The sequence below is a fragment of the Bison bison genome, unplaced genomic scaffold, assembly GCF_000754665.1.
Source record: "Bison bison bison isolate TAMUID 2011002044 unplaced genomic scaffold, Bison_UMD1.0 scf7180017864270, whole genome shotgun sequence".
Classification (NCBI taxonomy): Eukaryota; Metazoa; Chordata; class Mammalia; order Artiodactyla; family Bovidae; genus Bison; species Bison bison.
This window is the reverse complement of record NW_011494842.1, coordinates 2643125-2658951: the sequence shown is the minus strand read 5'-3', so window position 1 is coordinate 2658951 and position 15827 is coordinate 2643125. Positions and strand designations below refer to the sequence as shown.

Genomic DNA, 15827 nt, shown 5'->3' with positions numbered 1-15827 from the left:
ACAGAACTAATACAATTATGTAAAGTTTAAAAATAAAATTAAAAAAAAAAAATAAAAAAAAAAAAAAAAAAAAAGCAGAGACATTACTTTTTCAACAAAGGTCCATCTAGTCAAGGTTATGGTTTTTCTACTGGTCATGTATGGATGTGAATTTGGACCATAAGGAAAGCTGAGCACCAAAGAATTGATGCTTCTGAACTGTGGGGTTGGAGAAGACTCTTGAGAGTCCCTTGGATTTCAAGGAGATCCAACCAGTCCATCCTAAAGGAAATCAGTCCTGAATATTCGTTGGAAGGACTGATGCTGAAGCTGAAACGCCAATACTTTGGCCACCTGATGTGAAGAACTGACTCATTTGAAAAGACCCTGATGCTGGCAAATATTGAAGGCAGGAGAAGAAGATGGAAAATGAGATGGTTGGATGGCATCACCAACTCGATGGACATGAGTCTGAGGCAAGCTCCAGGAGTTGGTGATGGACAGGGAAACCTGGAATGCTGCAGTCCACTGAGTCACAAAGAGTCGGACAACTGGTCAACTGAATTGAACTGAACTGGACAGGAGAAAATCACAAAGGGCAACAGTACTTAATAGTAAATATTAAAAAATATGAACTTGGTAGAACTGAATTAATATTCAGTTGAATTCACTGAGTTAAATATTTCAAAAAAATGTTCATTAAATTGAATGGAATCCTATCCAAGCTATGCCATTCTAGAGTCTGGAATGGTAGGGTGAGAAAACATCAATCAAGGAGATACATGTAGTTCAGATTTCAAAAATCATTTTCAAAGAATTAGGAAAAATATTAGTGAAATTCTGGATCTTACAGTAGATTTAAACACATATTAAAATAAGTAAAGACTTAACCAAATTATACCCAAGAACAGTGATAGAGCAGTCAGACAGAACACATGTTTATCAGCTATAATTAGAGAAATACCAAAGTTTCAAAATAGACAAATGTTTCATTTTTGGAGAGAAATGAAAATTTCCAAAACTATTATATCTGATTAAGCATCAATACTCATAAATATTTCAAAATGTATTATTAATAAAACTCAGCATATGTTCATTCATAAATAAACCTATAAATATCAATGAATAATTATTAAATAATTATAAATATTAGCATTATTTTCTAATTACAAGTGTATTAGTCCTTTATTTTCATCATTGTTATTATGTCATAAATTATGTAACTGTAGTTACCATACTTACAACATAGAATGAAAACAAGCTCAGAGCATAGCTAGTTCAGTGGAGGACATTCAAAAATATCCTGAGCAGATAGAACAATGGACCTAAATAAAGTTAGGACCTTTAACTGTGGTCAGTGTAAATGTCTATATTTAGATTCAAACAAAGTAATAGGGGCCTGGTGTACAAACAGTTCCTGTAAAAAATACTTAGCATGTTGAATAACCAAGTACAGATTTAACATACATAGTAATACTTTGCAAATAGTCAAAAAGTAAGATAATTCAGGCATTTTAGGATATGTCCATGGACGAAGTAGCTGCAGTCCATGGGGTTGCTGAGCGACTTCACTTTCACTTTTCACTTTCATGCATTGGAGAAGGAAATGGCAACCCACTCCAGTGTTCTTGCCTGGAGAACCCCAGGGATGGGGGAGCCTGGTGAGCTGATGTCTATGTGGTCGCACAGAGTTGGACACGACTGACGTGACTTAGCAGCAGCAGCAGCAGCATGGAGGAAGTACCCCATTTGTGGCTAATGACAGTTTCAAAATTGTAAATCATATCAAACAAATTCATAGTTGTGATTCTAAAAATAAAAAGTTACTTAACACACTGTCCCTTTTTTCAGGATGTCACAAGCCCAAATGTCAAAACAGACATAGTTAAAAGAGAAAATAAATGAAGGATTTATTAACTATGGCAATATAATTAAATAGTATTTGAATCATTATTTTCAATTCTATTCATTTAATTTTAAAAGACACCACCATTATTTAGTATTTTTTAAAAAATAAAGTAGTGAGAAAATAATTAGTATCTTTTTATAAATGGAACCACCAGACTGAAATTTAAAACAAAAAAAACTCACCCATAAACAAGCAGCTAGTATGTGTTACAGCTGAGAAAAGAGCAGAGAGATTTGTTTCTGCTTTGAGATCACTGCTCTGAAAATAACAGTGTACAGAGATAAGCTTCTATTAAGGTGTGTCCTGTTGAACTAGTGTTTCATAGGATATTAAGGATAACCAAAGGAAAAGATTCTGTAGTTGATTAATTTTGAAAAAGACTAGGTAAAACTAAATTGACAGGTTTCTTTGCTGACAAGACTTTACTATTCTGATATGAACGGTGAAGCACCTAAAACACAGCCTGACAAGTAGACTTTTGAAATGCATTTGACCCTGGAAGCATTTTATTCTCTTCTTTCATTGAGTATTATAAGGAGTTAGTTTCTATGGAACACTCACTGGAAAATCCTGTACACTCTAACACCAAAAAAAAAAAAAAAAGCAAATGTCAGGAGCTAGAAATATTCAATAAGGAGAGAGAGGCCTCAGCAGGTTCATGATAGCTGTCTCTAAATGTTTGTCTTGTCAAAGAAGGAATAGTATTTCATTAAAGTGGAAATCTAGATTTAATGAATGGAAAACAAATTCCACCTCAACGTAATATCTCAATGAGAATTAAAAAGTAAGAGCAGTCTAACAAAAGTGCTTATCAGTTGTCAAAGGTTTTATATAAATAAAAGGTTTACCAATTTCTATATTGGTAGAAGGTCTGAAAATACCACTAAAGTCTCTTTCTAATTCTTATATTTGATAGCTCATTTGCAGTAATTATCAGCTGAGGTTTTCATACATTTCATATTTCAGATTCTTCGTCCATTTTTGTACCATTTTGAATTAAGCATTTTATAAACAGAAGACATACAGATTAGCTGTCCGAATTTACTGCAAACACAAAACCCACATAACAAGTATACACAGTTTACACTTAACACCAGGAAAAAATAAAGTCACTGTAACTTAAAAGACAAGTGATTTAAATAATGTTAATCATAAATTCCATATGTGCAGAATTAAAATGGAAGTTTTCTCATTTTAGAAACGAGGCAACAGGCCTGGAGAACACATACAGGGGAGCATAAGACCATAGAGCACAGATGGGTGTCGGGAGTACGAAAAAGCTGTGAAATATACGAGGCACGTTTCAGTCAGTTACATGCGTCTTCCACGTGTCTATACATGCCTTGGTGCCATCACATGCAAACAAGCATGATTCGACACATTACACGGGTTATCAACGGATTTTACTACAGTGTAATGTGCATCTGCTAGGATAATAAGCCAGATGAAATACTGATACCTATTTGCGTATTCCTTGATGATCTGATATATGCTAATCTTAATCGTTTCATTTTCAAACCGGCCGTTGCTCCTATCCTTGTATATCCGGAATTCGGCAGCCGTCACTGCTTCTCCTTGAGGAATCTGCGTAAGATCGAACCGGAATTCTTTGTAATGCCTTCGCTGGTGCGAAAAATCTTTGTCTCTTTCAACTGAAACCAACAAACAGAAAAGGAAGTAAAACGTTAGTCTTTTTTTATTAAGTATGGAAATTAATGGTAAATTCTTTCACTTTGGAAAACAAACAAGCAGGATGTTATAAAACTGGGAAAACACTAAAACCACAGACTCATATGTGTTTCTAGTTAAAGGAAATTCCACAAACCAACAGCCTTTAGTTCAAAAGCAATATAACCTCTGCGGTTTTATACAAATTCCTGGCTCCTAAATGGAAAGGTTATCCAAAAATGTTTTTTAAAGGGATGGTTGTAAAGTTATTACTAGTGTGTGTATCCAGTACCGGAACAGAGGAGGCTTCATACAAGAATTAGGACTCTGTGATAGAAAGCTCCAGAGTTCCAGGTGAGGTCAGCGGTGAGATTTAGTACAGCCAAGGGAGGAAAATCGGAAGGCGGCCCAGGGAGCTGCCGGCACAGCGGGACTGTGTTTATGAAATTTTAGAGGTCAAGGAAATAAAACAAATTCATTTTCACAAGGAAGATTATTTCTAAAATGTCTTCCCAGGAGAGTTTTTTCCTCCTTTTAGCAAATGCAGTGCTCTATTTTTTTTTAATGCACTTTCATTAGTTCTTAGTGGTTACTGAGTGCAACCTCCCCAATTGCGCCCCCCTCCCTCCGCCCCCGCCTCTGCACCGGTGGTGCTGCAGCATCCAGTCTCCCAAAGCCCTCCGCCTGTTCTTAGGCTCCGTAATTGAGAGAGGAACACGATTCCGCCTTCAGCGACCTTCCTACCAAAAGAGGTCAGAGAATTTTTCCTCTTGGGAATGTGAAGGAGTGTTGAAGAACTCAGGACAGGAAGTGTCAGGCATATCATTACATAATCTGGCTTTATAAAATGCTGTATTGCTTGATACAGTCTATGCTTGTTATCCACCAGGGGTCTTGGCCTTCCCTAATCAATAGAAATTGATCAGAGGTCAGACAAGAAATTCAGACAAGGCTTTACTGGGGCCCCTGTTACAGCAGCAGGGAGCAAAAGCAATAGATGCCCTTGCTTCCTGCTGAGGGGAGGGTGGCAGTGAGCCGGCTCCTTATAGGAGCTGAGGGTCCAGGGTCCAGAAGTCAGGCCAGAGGAATGGCTCAGACAGGTGGTGCTGTGTGCAGGGGACATGTGCAGGACCCTGCTTTTGCTCTCAACACCCTGGTTTTGCTCCAGGCTCTTTAGAAGTGGCAGTTGAGTTTTTGATCTTTTTGTATTTGTTGTCTCTATTTTGCCCCAACTGGCATACACATAGTTATTTTTAGCCCCTTATAGTTTCTTTGTATTTTTTTACTCAAGGAGACCAGTCCAGGCGCAGCACTGCAGTGAGGAGTCCTGCATCCCACCTTGTCTCATGCTGGGTACCAAAGTCTTTCTTAAAGAGCCACCTAATGAAAGGGCACATGTTTAGTAATGACATATCATTTGATGGAATTAAGTTTCGCAGCATTGGTAGGTTTCTTAAAATCTCAGTTATCTCAGATAATATTGGACAGTGAAGCCTGGCAGATGATGGTCCAAAGAGACATGACAGAAGCAATTTAGCACGCATAGGACAGGTTACAAAAAATCCACTGCAAAGTACTGTGTTCCAAGTGTCTCACAAACCTACAATAATATTTTTTACCTACATTCAGTGATATTTCATTGCTAAAATGTCATTAAAGAAGATAAAAGATGTATGCTATAAAAACAACTCCCAAAGTTTGTTAATGGCATTAAGATACAAGAATATCTTTAGGAGATTAATTAAAATGTCATTACCAACACTGCTGGAAATTTATGACATTGGGGTCCTAAACCAGAGGAAGGTCAGGATTAAGAAAGAGAGAAGGTAGTCATGATCATTGAGGAGTGATTTTGGGGAACCAAGGCTGCTTAAGTACCAGCATCAGACAGGTTCCAAGTCTGAGAGGAAACTCATGATAAAGAAACCCACAATCTTTGCCTTTATCCTCTAAAATCATCTCTGGGTTATTTTCCCTAGAGGAGTAGCAGGTGGTTTAGGAGAGCAAGAAACTCAGCCCCACGTCCACCTTAGATACCTACCCCAGCAAAAAGGAAAAGGTAAGCTACGCCTGGAGTCATCTTCATCCCATGAACTTGGAGAGAACGGTGCTCTCAGGCTGCCTGGCTACACCAACACTATCTCCCATGACTCATGAACTTTTGTTTTATTTAAGTATCATTATCTTGGTCCTAAGGGCTTCCCCTGTGGCTCAGCTGGTAAAGAATCCACCTGCAACGCAGGAGACTTGGGTTGGATCCCTGGGTTGGGAAGATCCCTGGAGAAGCAAAAGGCTACCCACTCCAGTATTCTGGCATGGAGAATTCCATGGACTGTATAGTATAGTTCATGGGATCACAAAGAGCTGAACATGACTGAGCAACTTTCACTGGTCCTAAAAGAGGTTCATCCCTGGAGAAATTAATTAACCTTTCCCTAAATAAGAAAGATGACTGCATTTTTAAGATCCTATTGTGTTCCATAAATTAAATCGCTTTTATGTTTAAACTTCAGCTGACTATAGTGTGCTATATGTTTAAACTTCAGCTGACTGTAGTGCTATGAACATGTCTCCACCTCAAAAGTGTAAGCACAGAAAATTACCTACAAACTGGACTTCTAATAGCTAGAGTGTACATATGAATTTAAAATTGGCCAAAACTCTTTTTTTACACACTACGTTTCATTCACTGTAAACGTCTTCTTTTTTGATCCTCATTGAGACAACACAGATATCATGAAACATATTTAAATAAAACTGGTTTAAGTATTTTATTAACATTAACACATTACACTTCATAACAATCTGTGGGGTAGGTTCTATTATCATCCTAATTTTGAAGATGAAGAAACTGAGGAGGCAAAGAAACTTTGCGAAATAATTTGAATCTGTTAGGTAGAAAGTTAGGCATCAGCAACAAGCAGTGTCCTGTCTAAAGGGATGCAAACTGATCTCTAAACTCCATGCCAGGCACACCCAGGAGAGCTCACAGATATGCTTCAAAGTAATCACACAGACTTTTCCACTCCTGCACAGGCACCCTAGGTACACAGGCAATGCAAAATAACCACAGGGGCTTCTCTAAGTAACTTTGGGCAGTAAGGAGTCCATTAAGGGCTCATGAATATTTTACATTTAATTATAACAGACTGAATTATGGGAAGACATAAACAACACAGCTTGTTGTTATATAACTTGGAATTGTCAATTGGCCTTGAGGGTATGCCCATTTGAATTCCCTTTCATTAATTGGTGGTGGGTACAAGTCCTGCTTTGCACAGGGCATAGCCAAAAGTAGGAACTGGAAGTATGAAACGGGGAAGCCAAGAGGGATCGATAGGAAGGATGAGAACTCCTTCGGGGTCAGCCTGCTCCCGTGTCTTGGGAGTGTCTGTCTTATAAAAGATCCATGAGCTGAACTGAGCTGTAACTTGTCTGTTGTTCTACACCTTTTACTCCATTGCTCCAAATTTTTGATGTGACAAGATAGGAACTGAGGAAGAGAAATAAACTGACCTGACAAATCCAAGCACTTGAACCAAACTGTGATTCTTAACACGAGGCTGGGCTGCTTGTGCTAAGAGACTGTTACTTTGTCCTAAGTAGTTATGCTTTAATAAAGATCAGATAAATTTGAAATTTGGGATTAACAGATACACACTACCATATATAAAATAAGTAAACAACAGGACCTACTCTATAGCACAGGGAGCTATACTCAATACCTTGTAATAACCTATAGTGGAAAAGAATCTGAAAAAGGATATATATATATATATATATGCATACATATATGTATATATATGAATCATTTTGCTGCACACTTGAAACTAACACAACATTGTAAATAAACTATATTTCATTTTTTAAAAAAGGAAATAAAAGATCTGAAATTTTGCATTTACAAGTCCAAAATCCAAAAAACTCTGTAAACTGCAATTTTGGCTTTAGCTTCAATTGGCATAAAAACTGAAAATTAACCAATTTGAGATGATTTTTAAAGTCCCCATTTATCCCCACTTTATATTTATTGCTTTGCTGCAGAAGTGTTCTGTTTGTTTGAGTGGGTGGCACTGATCCAGACTCTGCTTGAGAAATTCCACACTTTAGACTCTAAGCACTCATCAGTCATTCAAAAGTATATATTCTCTATTCTGAAAGTCAATATTCAAAATTCTGAGTGATAACAACCATTATTCAATTTTCCATTAACAATCAATTTTGCATTTGAAATTTAGACAAGAATAACTGTAATTTTGAACATCAGAACTTTGACATGAGTTTGTTAAGGTCCAATCTAGAGCATGCACCTGCATGATGCAGATGAGTATTGAATTCATATTATGTAAAGTCATCTACTGTTCTGGAATCCCCTGTGAGATGTTAGTGTAATAAAGTGGAAAGCTAGAGTTTCAGCTGTTATTATAAAATTTCAGTTTTCTAATCCAGGCTCTTTAACCTAACCCCTTAAGGGGGCAGATTTTCAAAGAGTTTAATAAAATTTTATATTAAATATACCACACAGAATAAAGTTGCAGTGCAGATTTGTCCAGCAATTCAAATTCCTATATCCTACTGCTTTGAATTATAATTGCACCAGTAAATTCCATGGGACATGTTGCAATGAGTAATGGAATAAAAGTAGTATTTATATAGCCTTGCACTCCTAATGATGCTCACAAATATTCACAAGGTAATCTCAGTTACCTAGGGAAGTGTCAAATACTAATATCCCCAACTTAAGAATAAGAAATTGGGTGATGACAGCTAGGCAGTAACAGATGTCCGTCTTCTAAAGCTCATTATAAATCTTTGTTCAATATCCATACCACCTACATAATGACATCCTACTTAGGGACTAGTTCATTGTTAGTACAGGTGACTCTTGAACAATGCAGGGGCCAGGAAAACTGACCTCCTGCACAGTCAAAAATCTGTGTTTAAGTTTGCCTCCACAAAACTTAACTACTAATAGCCTACAGTTGACTGGAAGCCTTACTTATATCATAAACTTTTGATTAACACATATTTTGTATGTTATATCTATGTATATTGTATGCATTCATGACATACTTAACTTTTTCTTAATTTTTCTGATTTTTCTAGGTTATTATGTTCATGTCTGGGCTTTTTCAAACTGCTTCAGATCTCCAAAAATGTTTCCAGCATGTTTATTGAAAAAATCTGCATATTAGAGGATCCATGCAGTTCCAACTGTGTTGTTTGGGGGATCAATTGTATATTTCAACAATCTTTATCAACAATACACAAAAATGTGGAGGACAGGTGAAGTAGCAAGGGTTTGATCACCAGTGTATAATCAGCATCTAACCCAACAAAATATTGATTCAAAGAAATCTCCTAATAAACTTTGGTTGAATGAAAGACTATGAATAGATCAAAGGCTGTTTCTGTGTTTTCCCTCAGACCCATCAAGCCACATTGCCCACTGACTGAGGGCATCCAGATTTATTTGCCTCTCATTTGAGGGGAGGGGGGGACATATATTTTATTTAATCCTTGCAACTTTACTTATGTCCGTAAGTTTCTCTTACTTGCTCAAGAGCCCACAGCCTATAATTGGGAGAGAACAGATTTCAACCCAAGATCAAGATGTCAACTTCACAAGCCCCAACAAGACACTGTGTGTTAGCTTTTCCTGGATGTCATTTTGTTTGTTCATTTTGTCTAATTATCCCTCAGGAGAGTTGATCTTTCAATGCTTTCGTTCTCCTCTATGAGATGTTCCTACCCTAGAGAGGATGCCTTACATTCTGAACTCCACTCATTCTAGAAATCACTCCCTCCAACCTTTATCTTAGAAAACTTTATATTATATTCACTTTTTTAATACTTACTCCATTTCTTATCCAAGGAAATGTTTATGAACAAGCAAGCGATTGTATTCACAAGTTGAATTAATATTACATAATATTTCTTTTTCTTTTCTTTTTTTAGCCACATTGCATGGTTTGTGGGATCCCAGTTCTCCAAATAGGGTTCCAACTTGTATCCCCTGCAGTGGAAGACAGAGCTTAACCACTGGACTGCCAGAAAAGCCCTTATATAATATATCTATTAGCAAACAAGTCCATCCTTTTCCTACAACTACATTTTAAAATGATTGTAACTCACTAGCTGTTAGCTTTCTCCACCTGACCTACTACTAAAACAACACTTCCAAAATAGATGAACGAGAACACATACATCTCATACTCTTTAAATGTAAGCTTTTTATAGGAGCTATCTTTGCCTTGTTCATATTGTGATTACTTTTATATTAAATATATTGTGTTTCTCTGTATATTACACTGTGCTACATAACTCAATGCAATTGTAAATGGCTTGGAAAGCTTAAAAGATAATAAAAAAGTAGAAAAAATCATTGCAATATGTACAAAATATTTGGAGGTTTTGATTTGATTCACAATGTATTAAATATTTGGAGCTTTCAATTCATTATTTTACTTCTGTGTTAAATCAACAAATGCTATGTATGAGTTTCCAATACAACCTTATTATCATTTCTAATAAAGTCTGCCTTATAAGATTAAGATCTGCCAGATCTTATAAAAACCATAACTGTCAATACATTCCTATTCGAGAGTAGAAAAGATCTCATTGCCAGACAAGACAAATAAAAACAAAAAGGAAACAAAACAATAAAAAAGAAGGGTGAGCTCACTCAAGTCACACCAAGACTTGTCCAGGGGGATAAAATGATGCAGGGGTTGAAATAGGCTGAGACCAGGAGGTTAACACTTGTTTCTGGTGGGGATCATCTCTTCATCCCACAACACTTCACAGTTTCTCTCATATGAAATGCAAAAGAGAGTATACGAACAAATATGTGCTCAATTGCTCAGTCGTGTCTGACTCTCTGTAACCCCAAAGACTGTAGTCCACCAGGCTCCTCTATCCATGGCGATTCTCCAGGCAAGAACACTGGAGAGGGTTGCCATGCATGCCCTCCTCAAGGGGATCTTCCCAACCCAGGGACTGAACCCAGGTCTCCCGCATTACAGGTGGATTCTTTACCATCTGAACCACCAGGGAAGCCCAAGACTACTAGAATGGATAACGTATCCCTTCTCCAGGGGAACTTCCCAACCCAGGAATCAAACCAGGGTCTCCTGCATTGCAGGTGGATTCTTTATCAGCTGAGCTACTTGGGAAGCCCTTAGGAACAAATACAGCTAGACTTAAAACATACATCTTTATCAATTGACTCACCTTTGAAAATTGTATTTAAAAAGAGAAGAGGACAACCTGCCTAGACTTCTATTTTCTTATCTGCTTATGTATCTAACCAGACCAAGGGGTTATATTTTGCCAAACAGCCATGCAAATACAACCCAAATGCCACAGGCTCCTCTCCCACTGTCGTTTGTGATACACTCTTGTTTGGAAGACTGTTACATGAAAACCGGCGAAGATCATCATATATTAAACAAGTGCATCAACACAGGGTTGTTTATTTAACATTTCAGCTGATGGTGGCCCACAGCGCTCTCTACAAAAATGAAAGATTTGCTTCCTGCACACACACACACACACACACACACCTCAGCTCACAGAAAAAAAAAAAAGCATCAAAAAGTCAGCAAAATTAATACAGCTTACCACTCAAAACAGAATTATAATGGTGATGGGAAATGCACCTCATTCTGCTTTCAGAAAGCATGTTTTGTGTCTTCCAAACGTTTCCATCTACAAACCACCTAGAACAACTGAAAGGTCGCCTACACTGGCAGAAACAGAGAGTGGATTTATTTTTATAGTTTATTTTAAAAGTGGCAACATCAAAGCATGCAAGAGGTAATATATGAATCAGAAGATTCACATTCCATGAGTAATGGGCTGAGAGTGAAAAGAAACAGGATCGCCTTTATAGAAACCCCAAACTACATTCTAAATGCTCTAAATTGTCAAAGTTCTGCAAAGATTAAGCTTCTTGTGTTTAAAGACAAGACATACACTGAGGCATTTTCTTGTTGAGATATAACTTTCCAGAAGTCAATGACTGATGGCATTCCCTTTTTTTCCAAACAGACACCTCTCTGAATGACTTTATCATAAGTAGAAATTGGATAGAAATGTCCTAACTAAATATTTTGCTGTCTGCAATATCTGAAGAGTAGGGCTAATTAACAGAGAATTGCAGTTTTATCTGTTTAGTGATTTATCTGCCGTTTTAAGGGGATGCATCCATGGGTAATCAGTCTTAATCTCCCACACAGGGCTGTAACTTGGAAGATTCAAACAGAACCAGTAGCTGCAAGACAAAGATAGTGTTTTCCCAGGAGCACAGCCAGCTGTTGAAAGAATACAGATCATTGTTTGCTGCTGAGTGCAAAAAATCATTAAGAGATTACTCATAGAATTATTAATCTGTATTACATTTTAAAGTGAAAAAAAAAAATAGCAAAGCTGTCATGTGACTACTGAGATGCCTCACTCTGCAAGGCATTCTTCACTGACTAGTCCACCGAGAAACATAAACTTGGGCCTATAAAGGCCTATTCATTGGTCAGTGAATGCACATGTTACATGTTTCTTTGAAAGGATAACCATCCCAGAGAGTGTGGTAAACTCCAGATTCCAGAAACCCTAAGAGCCTCTTAATACCGTAGCCATGTGTGACTTGAAAAAGGGAAAACTGTCCCCCGGAATGGTCTGTTGCAAAGAACAATTTCAATTGACTTTTGAATGTCCTATAGTTGAAGTCTTCTTACTGGTGCTCATAAATGCTTCATGAATATAGTTTTATAAGGAGGAAAAATTGCAAAACAATAGTTAGATGGTTAAATTATTTAAATCTTGTCCTGTGATAGGTAAAGAAATTAATTTCCTGAACTAATTAAAACAATGCTGCTCATAATTTTGAAATTGACAAAATTAAATTACTGATCCAATATTTATATATTACTTTGCTTTAAAAATATGAGCAATTTAGGGACCCAAAGAATTAAACCTGAGATATACAGACAGACTTGTGACTGCCAAGTAGGAGGGAGGTGTGAGAGGGAGGGGGTGGGAGTTTGGGATTAGCAGGTACAAACTGTTATACATAGGCTGGATAAACAACAGGTCCTGCTGTAGAGCACAGGGAGCAAAATTCAATATCCTGTGATAAATCATATGGAAAACAATATGAGGAAGCATGCTGCTGCTGCTGCTAAGTCGCTTCAGTCGTGTCCGACTCTGTGTGACCCCATAGACAGCAGCCCACCAGGATCCCCCGTCCCTGGGATTCTCCAGGCAAGAACACTGGAGTGGGTTGCCATTTCCTTCTCCAATGTGTGAAAGTGAAAGGTGAAAGTGAAGTCGCTCAGTCATGTCTGACTCTTAGCGACCCCATGGACTGTAGCCCACCAAGCTCCTCCGTCCATGGGATTTTCCAGGCAAGAGTACTGGAGTGGGGTGCCATTGCCTTCTCCAATGAGGAAGCATATATATGCATAATTGAGTCACTTTGCTGTAGAGCAGAGATTAAACACAACCTTGTAAATCAACTATAATTCATTAAGTCTTCTACAAAAAGAGCTTTGGAACTGGAAGGAAGACTGTCTTAAGGTTTCCTCTCACTTCTCAGACTGGATGGGGCCCAGCACTCAGCCATCAGTGGTTATTAGAATTCAATAATAATAGTTAAACCAAGCATTGGAATAAAAATTGATGTGTTCAGTAATAAACAGTAATAGCAATAAATTAAGCACTTGTTGATTTCATAAGATGAAGACATTTTCATTTTGAACTTTTTCTCCCTTCCTTGATCCAATCCCAGTCCTGGCTGCCAGGGAGCTGCTTTTCTGTCTCTGGTCTTCCATATACACACATCTTGATTATCCTGAAAATAGCCACGGTACTACCTCTAACTTTAATCAAGCCAAAAATATTAATTGGATAACTGCTCTGGGTCAGAGATCTCAGAAGCAAAGAGCTAGGAGCTCTGGATGAGAACAGATGTGGAGAAGCACCATGTGGCAGAGTGGGGTGGGGTTTTGAGGAAGACATGTGTGGGGACAGAATAAGGAAGGAAGGAGCAACACAGGGTGCAGGAGGCTTCAAGGGAGGTCATTTTGAATTTGGCCTTAAAGAATCATCACCACATAGAGAAAGGGGTTTGTATAGGTGGAATTAGATGTGAAATTTAGGGCCACAGGAGTGAATAATAAGTAGTTCATTGTGCTTGCACACAGTGGGTTGAGGGTGGACCTAGATCCTAGACCTAAGATCCTCTAAGACACTTCCCACATGTTCAAAGTCCAAATCCCACTGCTTAAAATCTCCTACTTACATATCCTTAAAATCTTCTATTTAAAAGGCAATGCCAAAGAATGCTCAAACTACTGCACAATTGCACTCATCTCACACACTAGTAAAGTAATGCTCAAAATTCTCCAAGCCAGGCTTCAACAATACGTGAACCGTGAACTTCCAGATGTTCAAGCTGGTTTTAGAAAAGGCAGAGGAACCAGAAATCAAATTCCCAACATCTGTTGGATCATCGAAAAAGCAAGAGAGTTCCAGAAAAATATCTATTTCTGCTTTATTGACTATACCAAAGCCTTTGACTGTGTGGATCATCACAAACTGTGGAAAATTCTAAAAGAGATGGGAATACCAGACCACCTGACCTGCCTCCTGAGAAATCTGTATGCAGGTCAAGAAGCAACAGTTAGAAACGAACGTGGAACAACAGAGTGGTTCCAAATAGGAAAAGGAGTTCGTCAAGGCTGTATATTGTCACTCTGCTTATTTAACTTATATGCAGACTACATCATGAGAAATGCTGGGCTGGAGGAAGCACAAGCTGGAATCAAGATTGCCAGGAGATATATCAATAACCTCAGATATGCAGATGACACCACCCTTATGGCAGAAAGCAAAGAAAAACTAAAGAGCCTGTTGATGAAAGTGAAAGAGAAGAGTGAAAAAGTTGGCTTAAAACTCAACATTCATTGATTTGTAGATATTGAAGAATCCTTGCATCCCTGGGATAAAGCCCACTTGGTCATGGTGTATGATCTTTTTAATGTGTTGTTGGATTCTGATTGCTAGAATTTTGTTAAGGATTTTTGCATCTATGTTCATCAGTGATATTGGCCTGTAGTTTTCTTTTTTTATGGCATCTTTGTCAAGTTTTGGTATTAGGGTGATGGTGGCCTCATGGAATGAGTTTGGAAGTTTACCTTCCTCTGCAATTTTCTGGAAGAGTTTGAGTAGGATAGGTGTTAGCTCTTCGCTAAATTTTTGGTAGAATTCAGCTGTGAAGCCGTCTGGACCTGGGCTTTTGTTTGCTGGAAGATTTCTGATTACAGTTTCAATTTCTGTGCTTGTGATGGGTTTGTTAAGATTTTCTATTTCTTCCTGGTCCAGTTTTGGAAAGTTGTACTTTTCTAAGAATTTGTCCATTTCTTCCACGTTGTCCATTTTATTGGCATATAATTGCTGATAGTAGTCTCTTATGATCCTTTGTATTTCTGTGTTGTCTGTTGTGATCTCTCCATTTTCATTTCTAATTTTATTGATTTGATTTTTCTCCCTTTGTTTCTTGATGAGTCTGGCTAATGGTTTGTCAATTTTATTTATCCTTTCAAAGAACCAGCTTTTGGATTTGTTGGGTTTTGCTGTGGTCTCTTTTGTTTCTTTTGCATTTATTTCTGCTCTAATTTTTAAGATTTCTTTCCTTCTACTAACCCTGGGGTTCTTCATTTCTTCCTTTTCTAGTTTCTTTAGGTGTAGAGTTAGGCTATTTATTTGACTTTTTTCCTGTTTCTTGAGGTATGCCTGTATTGCTATGAACTTTCCCCATAGGACCGCTTTTACAGTGTCCCACAGGTTTTGGGTTGTTGTGTTTTCATTTTCATTTGTTTCTATGCAAATTTTGATTTCTTTTTTGATTTCTTCTGTGATTTGTTGATTATTCAGCAGTGTGTTGTTCAGCCTCCATATGTTGGAATTTTTAATAGTATTTCTCTTGTAATTGAGATCTAATCTTACTTCATTGTGGTCAGAAAAGATGCTTGGAATGATTTCAGTTTTTTTTGAATTTACCAAGGCTAGATTTATAAAACTCCTAGAGGAGAACATAGGCAAAACACTCTCCGACATACATCACAGCAGGATCCTCTATGACCCACCTCCCAGAATATTGGAAATAAAAGCAAAAATAACCAAATGGGACCTAATTAAACTTAAAAGCTTCTGCACAACAAAGGAAACTATAAGCAAGGTGAAAAGACAGCCTTCAGAATGGGAGAAAATC

At 37.6% G+C, this 15827-nt stretch overlaps 1 protein-coding gene across 1 annotated transcript in view; it reads right to left on the bottom strand.

The window, feature by feature from the left end:
• BMP5 (bone morphogenetic protein 5) overlaps positions 1-15827 on the bottom strand; it is a 144673-nt gene that overhangs the window by 66879 nt on the left and 61967 nt on the right. The window contains exon 2 of the mRNA XM_010848537.1: positions 3348-3540. Coding sequence (XP_010846839.1) covers positions 3348-3540 — 193 coding nt within the window. The remainder of the gene's footprint in view (positions 1-3347; positions 3541-15827) is intronic.